At 37.5% G+C, this 13,805-nt stretch overlaps 1 protein-coding gene across 1 annotated transcript; it reads right to left on the minus strand.

Annotated features, from left to right (window-relative positions):
* Window positions 1–798: 798 nt before the first annotated feature.
* On the minus strand, window positions 799–6,003 carry LOC104414237 (spermidine synthase 1). Its single transcript, XM_010025282.3, is given in 10 exon segments — window positions 799–1,118; window positions 1,203–1,332; window positions 1,777–1,972; window positions 2,073–2,144; window positions 2,249–2,321; window positions 2,602–2,706; window positions 3,602–3,627; window positions 3,630–3,723; window positions 3,819–3,895; window positions 5,460–6,003. Coding segments are annotated over 10 exon segments (1,023 nt in total). The 5' UTR covers window positions 5,644–6,003; the 3' UTR covers window positions 799–1,052.
* Between the last annotated feature and the right edge of the window lie 7,802 nt (window positions 6,004–13,805).

Consider the following 13,805-nt stretch of genomic DNA (forward strand, 5'->3'; position numbering starts at 1 on the left):
TAACTTATGCAATTCATATGTTGCATACATTATGGCGTAATGTATCCGATCAATAATTTTTATCTATGTGTCATGAATCACATCCTACTTGATTTTGCACGTCCCACTCTGTGTGCCTTCCTATCGCTTTTAATCCGCATTCACATCGACATCTGTGTGCCTTCATATCACTTTTAATCTGCATTCACATCAACATCGCATGTCATCGCTACCACAAGTGTATTTATCTCGCATAAATTACTTTCTTTCTGTTAAGGACTGTAGATTTTTAATACACAAGAACAGTTTAAAAACAGAAAAAGGCCCAAAGAGGAGCCACTACCTAAGAGAAGCCACTACTTAAGTTCACTATAGTTGCAAGAAGTCGAAAGCCCTATCAACTGAAACTGCCCCGGTCAACTGCTCCTACTCTGGGTGTCACTATGAAGTTGCGACAGCACTGACCTTTAATTCCAATTTTCCTATCATGTAATGACTACTTACGTTGATTTATCGTGTCCATCTATGAATGTCCTCGGACATATTTTCGACTTCACAACGAACTTGAGAGTTTCCGATCAAACTCGCAAGTCCGTCACTCGTACCAAAGTGTGGGCTGCATGACCCAGCAAAAATTAAGGGGCAGGGCCGGGCCGGTTAGGTGAATATCAACTCTTTCTTGCCCAGTAGAAACATGTTCCGAATGCAATCCCGACTGCAGAAGACAGAAATGCCATCTCACGAGAAACACACAACCGGTGTGACATTCGACTCCGGACACTTACGGCATGGCAATACACTATGGAGTTGCAGAATTGCTTATGAATCAAAAAGAGACGCAACTGGTTAAGCCAACGAGTCTGTACCCAGAAGGGATATAAGAATAAAATCGGATTTATCAAAGTGTCCAGCAAAAATATATAGCCTGGGGTGAACAATGCTGGGATCATATATCCAAATCTCAACTTATTGCATGAACTTAGCCGAAGGCACCACTTTCATCATTGAGGATGGGGAGCTCCAACACTGGGTAATATCTCTCTCTCTCTGCTCCATTGAAAAGAAGAAATTCCTCAACTAGCCTTCGCATCGATTACCTTCTTCGCAAAGGAGGGCAAACAGAATGCCGCTGTATGGATCTGGAGAAGGTTTTTATTGCAATGTCAGCATACATAAGAATGACAAAATTCTTCCAACAACAGACCAAAATAACCAAATTGTACCTCTGAGTTGTAGAACTTCAGTGGCCGTCTAGTCTTGCTAAGAGCTCCATCGGCATCTATGGGATTCACTGGATGCTTGAAATCAACAGGTGGCCCCTCCGTTGAGCAAAGCATGAAACCAATCACCCCACTGAAAAATCATTTATAGAGCTGTCTGAGTTTACAGAGTCATTAGCATCTAAAACCACCCCACTCCCAGATCTTATCAATACGAAAGTAACCATGAAGTTCACAGGAATGAACAGTTGACATGGTGCTTCTATTGAAAATACAAAGATTTGAGTGAAACTGCCTATGTTTTGTAAAACAGAGTCCGTGTCAATCCCTGCTATTGAATTTACGACCTAAATCTCTTAGAAACAACCATAAAAGAGACCCAAAAAGGAGAAGGGCGTTGACATCATCCACAGGAATGAACAGTCATCACCCAAGGATATAATGAAACTGCAATGCCTAGCTCACAAGATATTTAGACAAGGAACGAGGAAGATTCAAGCTAAAAGTGAAATTGCCTTAGCTCTTGACAACGCCATTCCCTTGTACCAAACTTAAAGAAAACAAGAGAAGCACATGCCTGGGGTACGTAGGCACAGTGGTCCATGCATAGTTGACTGAGCCCTTGAAAATCTGACGGCAATTCGAAACGATGTCCTCGATAATGTGCATGTGAAGCCATATACTTTCTGCCTGAGTGCACACAACTCCTCCCGGACGGAGGGCCCTCGCAACAGACTGAAAAAAGGGCTTCTCAAAAAGTTCTTGTGCAGGACCTGGACAACACAAACGGTGTGATTGAAGGAGTTGGGAAAGGAAATGATAGAACAGCCTGCTGACAATAAACATGTTAAGGAATGTTAGAAAAATCCTTACCAATAGGATCTGAAGAATCAACTATGACTGCATCATAAGTTCCTTCTGGTACAGCTTTCAAGAATGCAACTCCTGAAAAATGAAGACGAAATGCCCCAAGAGCCGACATTGGAGTTGTTAAGAGAACAAGAACGAAAAAGGTACAGAAGAAACAGAAGAAAAATTAGTAAATATACCGTCGCCGATGTGGAGGTTGACACGGGGATCATCATAACCAACTGCAACATCAGGAAAGAATTGTTTCGAAACCTGCAAAGCAGAAGTGGAACGAACAAATAAATATACTTGAATCCTAAATGTGATTGATAAAGCTGGAGTAGGTGCTGCGAGTACATTAAATATTCTCAAGGTACAACCTATCATTTAGGGAAAAAAATTCATACAGCAGATTCTCAAACTATTATATTATCATTTAGGATATAGTCAAGGTGGACTGAGGAGAAAATAAATGATTAATCTAGTGGGTTTTCAGTAAAACCTACAAACTTAATGATAGAACAACAATTAAGATGTCAGCAGCTTCACTCACATCAACCACCATCTTGTCAATCTCACATATGTCAATGTGTTCGACAGAAGAGTGGCGAGACACTTCACGAAGAACTCCCCCATCCCCTCCACCAATCACAAGTACCTGAAAAATGTGCATTGAATTTAAAGAATTAGAGGTGAGAACCAAAACAGAGCTATTCCCTATTTCTAAGTCCTGTTCACTAATTCATGGCAAGGAGATGATATTGTTGTGATAGAGCTACCATAGTAGCATTCAATTGTAAACTTATAAATGCGTTGTCAACATTGCATGGTTGCAAAGTTCAACCCCCGCACCTGCAGCCGCACCTGCTGCAGAAGTATTCTCACACTCCATAGCATATATAGTCTCTTTGAAAGTCTTCACTGTCAGTCTTCTTAATCCAAAGAAATCCATTCAATCAAATTGACCAAGAGAATTGATCATTTTTTTCAACTTTAACTTTTCATTGTCTTCCACTTGTGAGGTAACTCCTCATGAATAGTTTACTAAAGAAACCTTATAATTGCTGAAAAGCAAATCCAATTCCACTCGAGGTAAAAATACCAACTCAGCACTCAGCATATTTGTTTCCTTAAAAAATTCAAAGATCATGGTTTATTAAATAATTTTCCTTTCCTTTCCTAAAGCATCTACCATTATCAATATATCTTCACAAATGAGCACATTTCAGAAAGCATGATTATTAAAAAAGAACAGAGCTCAGTTTGCAAGAAAGGGCTTTTAAATAAGTTCTGTAGTACTCCTACTTCAGTAAAAATATGGTAAACCTCACAGTAATTGCAATAACCAAGGAAAGAAAGCAGCTAACCTCAGAAGAAGGTATCTAAGCTCTCAAAAACACACAAAGAAAATCTAAGACTTTATATGCACATAAGTATCAGGGCAAAAGTAGACAATGAAACGTTGCAGATAAAATACATTCAGAAATCATCATCAATTTTCATATCAATAAATGTATGCTAAGCAAGGCAGTGTCCAACAATAACACAAGTACCTTCTTTGGATTCGGGATTGAGCAAAGGGAAGATGAGTGATCATTTCTTGATATGCACACTCATCTCTCTCAGTAAGCTGGATCACCCCATCCAAGACAAGAACTTTTCCGTATGTTGATGACTGCAGGAGGACAATCATGATTAAGTTCAATTGTCAAGGTGACATAAAGAAGTTATTTGTAAATGACAATTGAGCTATCACTGAACAGAAAATACCTGGAAAACCATAACATTCTGGTAGTCTGATTTTCCTTGGAATAATATCTTCTCCACCTTTAACGAGTGTGCTTCCCCTGGATAACATCAGAAATTTCATTTAAGCAAAAATCAACAAAAACAAGCAATAGAATATTGGTGTTCCAACACTTCTCTAGCCTCAAGATAAGATTTGCCAGCAATTTCGTATCTACTACTTCCACAAAGACATTGATGTCCGTGTCACAAAACACTTTGTAATAGCTGTGAACGCTACGTAATCTGAACTGTTAAAAAGTAAAGTTTCTCTTCCAAAATAGCCAACTTGCTAATAGAGCTTAACCTCTAAAACAAGCATTGGGCAAACTGGCCCACCAGTCTTTGGCGAAGGAAATGGTAGAAGAGCCAAACGCAGGTCCTTAGGTAGCTCTAAGGAAAAGAATACCCAAAGGACAATCCCACAGTTGATGTAGATGAGGAAAAACTCTTCAAATATATACCTAGAGAACTTTCAGAAATATTTTTCCCTCGTTGAAATATTTATTTATCTAAGTGCCTCCAAACCATCTTCAGAAGTTTCATATTCTTTTTCATTGGTTAAAAACTCGAGTTGAGCAAATCAACAACAGAATAAAGAAGCAATAAAGTGACCAACCAAGTTAGCATTGCACTCTGAAATCCCAACCTTTTACATTTAATGCCAGTGAAAGCACGTTACATGCCCGAAAAACGCCACCATTAGTGAAATATGTTTGAAATAGAGCGAAGAATCGCCATCATAAGGCAAAAACCAAGTATAAAAAGCTTAGTATTTGCTCTTGCCTCCTCCAGTTTTCACCTTTTCATGTTATCAACAACGAACACACTTCAAGCAGCATATACACCAAGCTCAAACGGGCATAAGGAAACTCAGGCCATGCCATATGACCAAGTTTCATAGGTTAACACTACATAATTTCCTTTCAACCGTTATCTGCACTTGCAGTAGTCATCCAATCATGTTCGTCACACTGGGAGGTATTAAACAGATTTCCCAGTCTCTTTGGAGACTTTGAAGAATGAGAAACTAATTAAGAAAACTGGTTAGACAAGCTGACTGATTGAGGGAATAAAAAAATCAACCATATGCATATTGAAAAATAATGCCTTTAAAATATTTCTAGAAAAGTGAAAACTTAAAGATTTTTTCAGAAAAAATTCAGTAAAAAAACGCAAACTTTCTACCAACAAACGAAGCTATTGCACCTTAAATCAGGCAAAATTGGTAAAAACATCGACAGCTCCAACAATTGGGAGAAACAGAACAGCTGAAGAAGGCATTCTGGTACGCATGTGATAGGCAAAATTCAACAGCGAGAGCGATGGAGGGGGACTCCAGATTTCCAAGCGGAAAAGAATACACAAACGGCGAATCAAGTGACGGGCGGATACACGCAAAGAAATCTACGGCAAAAGGACAACCAGTCCCAACAAATTACCATCCTAACGAAAGAGAACAGAGTTGAATTCAGAGCCCTGCCCAGAAATCAAACGAGCAGCAAAAAGAGTCGAATTCAGAAGAAAAACAAAGGCTGCCCACGATTCCTCCACTCCAAAGCACGACAATGGCACCGACAGAGATTAGAGAAAACACAAACAGAGAGAGAAGAGAACAGCACCGACCGGGCCACATTGGGCTAATCTCAGAGAACCACCCGGGAATGACGGAGGGCATGGCGCCACCGCTGCCGAAGTCCACCGCCGCCTCCATGGTCACGTCCGGGGCGGCCACCGCCCCGTTCTCCTCCTCCTCCCTCGGCCTCTTCACGGGCAAATCAGCGCACCCAACAGCACCCTCTTCGGCCATAAGAAGATAACGGGTCCGGGTTTTCCGCCAAAACCCTTCGGAGCCTCCACGCGAGAGGAGCAAAAACCTAGTCAAGCGGTGCGGCGGGAGAGCGGGCAGGTGCCGACCGGAAGGAAGGAAGGAAAGAGAGAGAAAGAGAAAGAGAGAGAGAAAGAGAGAGAAAGAAGGCAGCACGATCTCGGCTTGCTTTCTGCAGGGCGCCCTTTATATAGCGACGTGCGAAAGCGGCGTGACGGAGGGGGGGCGATGCCACGGACGGACGGAGGGACGCGCGCACGAGAGGAATCTGCTTAGGAAAGACGCGTTCGGCGGTCGGTCGTTGGATTGTAGGGCTCTCTCTCTACTGACACACTCACCTGTGCGAATCCCTCCTCCGCAATATATAGGAAAAAACTCTCTCTCTCTCTCTATCTCTATGTGTGATAATTATATAAGTGCACCTCCCCTTGTTTTGTTTTTTCTAAGAGGATATCTCCTTCCCCAACTAGAACTCCAGAAGAAGAAGAAGAAGAAGTTAATATCATGAAAAACATTCCCTTGTTTTGTTTTTCTATGATGATATCTCTTTCCCTAACTAGAACTCCAGAAGAAGAAAAAAAAGTTAGTGTCATGATAGAATCTATATATTTGTAATGAATTTATCCCAAATTAACTTTTTTATTATCAAAAACTTTAAACCGGCATACTTGTAATAAACTTATCCTCTTTATTTAATTTTTTACCATAAAAGGCCAAATTGGTAAATTTATTATCAATTTACCCTTCATTAATTTTTATTAAATTGGATTAATACAACGATAAACCACGAATAGATACACATGTGATAAATGAAAGGTAAAATCCTAAACCGAGATATCTATTAATTGGCACTTTTCATCCGACTTAGCAATTTAATAATAAGATTTAAGAAAACTAACGAAGCGTAAAATTTATCACGATATACTGATTTAATTTTTTGTCGTAAAAAAAATTAGTTTATGATAAGTATGCCAACTCAAGTTTTTTTTTTCGTGAGATTAAAATTCAAAATTGTCCTTCATTTTTGCCTAATTTTCTTAAAAAGCATTGAGGGTCCTGATTTTGGCTGAAACTTTTTTGTCTCATAAATGAACATCAATTTGAAGTTGGGTCTCAATTGCATTGTAACTTTCTTTTGTGTCTCGTAAAAAGGCACCAAATTTCGATTGGTACTTCCCCTTGTCGAGATTCCGTCCAATGGTGATGATGTTATGGATTCAACATATTATTCCACATGTATTCGGGAAAAACATGAGAGGGGTTAGATTTGAATATCAAATGAAAGTTTGTACCTTTTTATGAGACGAAAATATAAGTTTGGATTTGAATTAGGACTTGATTTGAAGCCGATGCTTTTTATTAGGAAACAAAGAAAAACAGGTTCCAACCAGAATTAGGACCTGAGTTAGAATTTGTGCTTTAGTTTGGGTCGAAATTGAAATTCAAGCTAAAATTGGTGTTTTGTAAGGAAATTGAGCTCTATTTTTCATAATTCAAAATGATAGCGTTACCTTTTTGAAATGCCCGATATTAGTCCTTCAATTTATAAATCTGGCTGTTTGAATCCTTGATTGGCAATCAAAGTGCTAACTGCTAAGTTGGCTAATCAGAGAATTGGAGCACACATGTCACAAATCTATTCACATCAATCTAAAATTCTTTTAAAAAGAAATGAGCAGAGAAAAGAGAGAGAGAGAGATAATCTACCGAACACCGAATTACTATAAAGGAAAAAGATTCGACATTGCCAAGGAAACACGCGATGTTTAGGCACTTCAGAGAATATGTTTGTCGGCCAAAGAGAAAGGAGATCACGGAAAGATGATGTGCAATCTTGAGGAAAAGAGGAAGTGCGAGTGATTTGATTGAATTTTGGTTTCTAATTGAGAGCAAATTGAATACGGGCAGAAAAGAAATTGCCTAACTCCTTCCGAGCCTCGCCGGAGACCCGGAGCTTGGCCACCAACGCCACATCTATGTCACCTTCTCATGGTGCTGCTATTCTCTCTCTCCTAAGGCTTCACCTCGGCAGCGAGATTCGGAGCTCACCCAATCTCGCGCTTGCAGTCCATGGGTGCTCGAGCTTCGGTTGCCCGGCCGCCATGGCCGCGACCCCTGGGCCGCTTCCTCTCCTTCCAAATGTTGTGCTCGTGCCCATCAGGGCCAACTCAAGCTTGAGCTCTAGGCTGAGGCCATGGAGGTTGCGACGTACGGTTCAACTTCAATCTTTTTTGGTTCTTGGTGGGGTTCATCGATTTTAGTGTCTTTTTTCTGGTTTAAGACCAGCATATTTTTAACGGCCTCAATGCTAAGCCAGCGAATTCCGTCGTCAGAATTATTCGAGTACGATCAATGCCACTTTATAATGTAGTGGGACGCTCTCGAAAAAATATAAAAAAAAATAGAGGGAAGATTTTGCATTTCACACCATAAAGAGGAACCTAGGACATCACATCCCCTTTTTTTTTTCCTTTTTATAAGTGAGACATGTGATGAATAGCTAACCCTCTAGATGTTATGATAAGGTCTCATATCTATTATTAGAAGTTCGATTTAAGTCACTGTCAGATCTATCCGTAACATACAAGCATATCGAAAGTTAGTGGCGACAAATGTTCGATTCGATCATAACAAAGTTAAGAATAGTGTAATTTCATAGATGATAGTGTAAGTCTTTTTATTGCTGAGCCACCACATGCCCATTATAAGTAGGGGTGAGTCAAAGGAATTACTATGGATAGGATGGATTGGTTCCGGGGCAATTCCTATAGTTATTGGTCCAGTTTTCGATTTTTTAAAATTGGATTCATCCAATTCCGGATTTTAGGGGTGGGACGATTCACCCAAACTAGATCAATTTTTTTTTTCTTAATGAAAGTGGTGATGATGATGGAATGAGTTGATCAACATGTTGCTCAGAAGAGACCCCTTGATCAATATATTGACCTTCCTCTCTTGGAAAGTTTGGACTCGTGGAGTCTCCTTTGATTGCTAGAGTTTTCCTTCCTTTATATGGAGTAAAAAATTCTCCTCATGCACTAGGATTCCAAGACTTTAGCCCCCTCATTTTGGTGCGACTTGCAGTCACCAAATCTCCCTTTGCTTTACTCTTGGCTGCACCTAGAAAGGTCAAATTCAGTTGATCGAACGTTAATTGTGCCTATAAAATGTTCTTTTTACACTGCTGACTCATGGGCAAATCCCATCGATTCTTTCCCTCATTTCAGTCAGTTTCTCTTCTTTCCTTTCTCCCACCAAATATTTGGCCTTCATCCACTCAATCTTTGACGTGTTTGTTCTGCTCTTTTCAGATTTTGTGGAATCAAATCTCCATTCATTGGCCAACTTATCATTTGACCGAGCTCTCGAGGCGGAGGGGAGTATCTCGGTGAGCTCCCGAGCTTGAGGCAGAGGAGGTGGCGGAGTGGGAGGAGGGGAAGGCTCGCTGTCAAAAACCCTAGCCGCGACACCCCTGCTCCACTGCCACAGGGTGATAGTGATCGTTGCAAAGGTGAGTTCCGAAGCTATCTTGAAAGGGAAAAATGAAGAAGGAATGTGTGATGGAAACCACCGGTTCCAATTACCCACCTAGGAATCGGACTAGACCGGTTCCAAGACTCTCATCAGTCCAACCGGATCACCTATGGAACCAATCACCCCTATTTATAAGTCCCTTATTCTTTCATTTGCATTTGATCTCATTTAATTTAAATATTTTCTTTTGCATCGTTGTGATTTTGCAACATACTGCGATTGATGTTTCCGAAATGGGACAAAAAAAAAGCTTTAAACAGCAAATTGTATTGTTTTGCAACGCTTTCTATTAAGTTTTGCTCTATTTTTTCATCATGCACTCGGATATTACCTCGTGAAAAACAAATGAAAATTTTCTTCCCTTTTTAATTTGTGGACCATGTGAAACCTTTCCAAATATATAGATATCAAAACGTATTATTACATAACTCTTTTAATCATTTTGAAACTTAATATATTGTTATTTTCAATTTTTTTTTTTATAAAAATGTAGATTTTATCGTTTTTTTTTAAAGGTACCTCGGACAAACTTAGAAAGGATATTCCTTTAGTATGTGTACCAATCCAAGTAATATTTGGAAAATATTATTCATGAAAAAAGGTAATATTTGTATAGAGAAATATCGCACTTGGTGCCAGTCCCCTCGTGCACATGGGTTAAAATTACTGATATTATGGGAGGTGGCAAAATCAATAAGAATGTACGATGCATTTGTTTTGCAAAAATTGAATTATTTAAAAGATATTTTTTCTAAAAATAATAACTTATTTTGCTTGAAATAATTAGCCAATAAATTTTTCATTATCAATAAAAATTTAAATATAAGCATTTTCGTGTATAATGAAAATATTTTAATTTTATCTATTTTTGCAAGTAATCAATTTTATAATTTTTTTCCAAATCATTCATTTTCTAAGAAATAAAACATCCTATGTTGTTTATATACAAAATGCTTTTTATATGTAGTTTGGTTGTTCCACCTATATATTTAGGTTTTTCGATTACATGATTCTCAAAACTAAGTTCTATCCCATTTGAATTCATTTATGCTTTTTATATTACCATGATCTCCCATCATTCAATTTTGGGGCTGACGTACGTTTCTTGAAATGCCAAGTGATACGTAACATAAAAGATAAGTGTAGTAGATAGTCTAATCCCGCGGATGAGGACGACACCTCGTTATTCGAAAACGGACAATTGAACGATAAAACGAATAAATTGGGAAAAGAAATGTTTGGGGCAAAGTACAATATAAAATGATAGGGCTCTCAATTAGGGTTTCGGGATGGGCGTGGCTTGTCTTTTTCTATGTGGATTCCAAAAGCATCCGTCGCATTGAAAAAGTTTGAGAATATCTATGATGGGTTTGGGGCGTTTGTGTGTCTGTGCAAATTGCAGAAAAAGAAAAAGAAAAAAAAGAAATCCTTTATTGTAATTAAAAGATCTGTTGCCCTTTTTCGAAGCGTCGCTTTAGGCTTTCGGTCACTTTCTTATATTATTTTCATGACCCCTTTTTTCTAAATTAGTCGTCTTTTGGGCAGTACGGGCAGTCATCACGCATTGATTCCTTAATTCTTTATTATTTTCCTTCCTTTTCTTTCTGGAGTGTTTTTTAGTGTCAATGTTGTATTGCCAGTCGTAGTGAACTGGCTGCGGTCCACGAAAACTTTTTCAAAAGTAGGTAAATAAAGCGATACGATTTGGGCAGAAACAACCAAAGTGATTTGAAAGAAAGGGCCAACTTCCATTAAAGAACCACAAACACTTCAATCATCTCATAAAAAAATTATGAACGTTTGAATTTTTGGGTAGAATATGGCCTAACGGCAGTTGAAGAGAATATTCCGTCCAAAGCAACCCAAAATTCCAGTTCTACCGAGTTTTCAGTTTGTTGTTTTGAGATTTGTTTATGGAATTGAAAGTTGACCAAAAAGGATTAATGATGGTATCTAGGATACTTTAAAGTTAAGACAACATAGGTGCTTAACTTAACTTCCCTTGTATTAAAACACAATAATCTTAGAAACCATTTGAGGTGGTCTTATTATTTTCCGAATTTCGTCTACGTTCATCGTACTATTGTCTTGCTATATTTTCCAAAATTCCAATACCTTCATGGGTATATCTTAATGCGTATGTCCTTTCTTTGGATCCTATAATAATCATTCGGACATTTCCCTCTCAACCATGTATCTTCTTCCTCATAGACAAGTAATTTGATTTATGTATATTCCACAATTCTTCTGTCTAAGGTTCTTGAATCTACATGTCTTGGAGAAGCATCCTCTTCTCGGTTCACTTCTTTAGTTGTTTCTGGTGTAGTTTTCGTCATCGGGAGAGGTTCAGGAATTTTCAAAATTCCCTAGTGGATTGTGATCTTTCGAGCTTAGTGGATGATGATGGTTACCTTCACATTAGGGTTACTCTACTTCTTTGTTAGTCAATATCCAATTTCATGTTAAGTCCAAGATTGCATTTGGTGGATAGATTGGGATATGATAAGATGATGTGAGAATCTATGATAAGATAATGTGAGATTTAGAATCCTCCAAATGTCTTTCGGATCATAGAAAATCCCATAAAATATTTGGTGCAATTCAAGAATAGACAAAAAAAAAAAAAAAAACTTTGAAAATCTTACTTGCCCAGCGCAATCTTTTACGATATCTAGATGTTACTGCATGAGTTCCGTTACTAGCGTCTTAAACCTGCTCTTTTCAACTCCCTTCAATTTGTTTCCTTCATTGCCACTTTTGCCAAATCCATTGCTATCTTCACCTCCAAATTAGAGTCCTCGCTCAAGTTCACCATATTAAAGGGGGTTTAGATGCTGGCGAAGACAAGCCTCGGGTTGCCGACAGTGTCGCGAAGTGACCTGGGGAGGTAGCAACTACAACGATCTGGTAAACGAGGTAGCAATAACTGATAAGGGTTGTGGATAACGTGTGTGTCATGATGAGCAGGGAAAATTACTAAAAAACTCTCAAACCTATTGTGAAGTAGTCAATTTAATTTTTAACCTTTTAATTTTTCCAAATTAATCATTAATTTTTTTAGGATTTGCCAATATAATTATTTCATCTTACATGGCATGGCCAACATTAATGTAACCAATTTTTACATTTTTCTATTTTTTTTTTGTGGAGTTGGAAAAGAAAATAAAAGAAAAGAAAAGAAGAGTGATCATAAAATTTATAGAGATGTTCAGAAAAATTTAAAATAAATGCAAAATTTCCATATTAGTACTAGCCATGTCACATAAGACAATTGAAGTTCATGTCAATGATTGTGAGCCAAAATTGCTTAGAATGAATACATTGACAAATCATCAAAATATTTAAGACTAAATTAGCCAAATTAAGAAGTTGATTATTGAATTAACATATGTATAATAAGTTTAGAACTTTTTTTAGTAATTATCCCTGATGAACAACGGGTTGATGGTGAGAGAGCTTTGATTTGAAAATTGATCAACAATTGGCTTAAATGAAGAAGATGTAAACAATAAAATAAAACAAAAATAAATAAAAATCAGCAAATTCAAATTATTCAAAAATTACTTAAAATGATGTCATTTTGAATAAATTTGTCAACATTAGATCATTGGCCGTGACCTATAAGAGAGCCAACAATGAATGAATCGCCACATTAGTAATTTCAAGCAGCATTTGGTTGAAGGACTGTATTAGAATTTTATTGCTATATTGAAACATTTGAAAATTTTAGATTTACATTGAAATTTATACAATAGGTTTATGACATATTGATAATTTTATTTGATAAAGACATAAATTAGTTTGCTATTTTGGCCAGTTTGCACCTTAGGTATTATTTACCTCATATAGATGGACTTCTTAACTTTTGACATGCTGATGGGACTACAGTGATAGGTTCAAACACCTATGTTTGGACTGAATAGCTATGACTTAAGCTAAATATTTTGTAATGGATGTGTGACCCTCATAGTAAACACTTAAGGGAGTTGCGCTGGTTCTACTCGGTTTACCGAAAAAAAAAAATGCATATTATAATTTAAAAATAATATTTCCCACTAATTACTTATTCTTGGAATTAAGAAAGTAGTCAAATTGAAAATTTGAAAAAATTCACTCAAACGCGAGCAAGTGCGCTGCTTCTAATGCGATTACAAGGACAATTGTCTTGATGACCATTTTAGATTACTATTTTATTCACCACCTATAAATTAAATATAATTAAAAAATAAAAACCGTATCAACATTTTCAATTTACTAATTTGGACGGAGTTAACAGAGATATTTTGAATGCGCAAATTTAATAAATTTTAGGACCTTATTATACTTTTTGACATTTTTAGGATTTGCATTTTTGCGATAAATTTTAGGATTTTCAATATACTTATCATTCTTTTTTAATAAGAGAAATAAGTTAGGAAACTATACTAGCGACCTAATAAATTTTAATGTAGAAATTTTCGGACAGCACAAAAAGTTTAAGGTTGAAATCATTGCACTGGATTTGCTTATTCGTGGTAGAGACATGTGAACGAGTGCTGATTCTCTTCAAAACACATCATTGGTCATTATCATTGCACCTTAAGACAATCATTAACAAAAACCAACTGATA

Source organism: Eucalyptus grandis, chromosome 8 (genome assembly GCF_016545825.1).
Source record: "Eucalyptus grandis isolate ANBG69807.140 chromosome 8, ASM1654582v1, whole genome shotgun sequence".
NCBI classification, from domain to species: domain Eukaryota; kingdom Viridiplantae; phylum Streptophyta; class Magnoliopsida; order Myrtales; family Myrtaceae; genus Eucalyptus; species Eucalyptus grandis.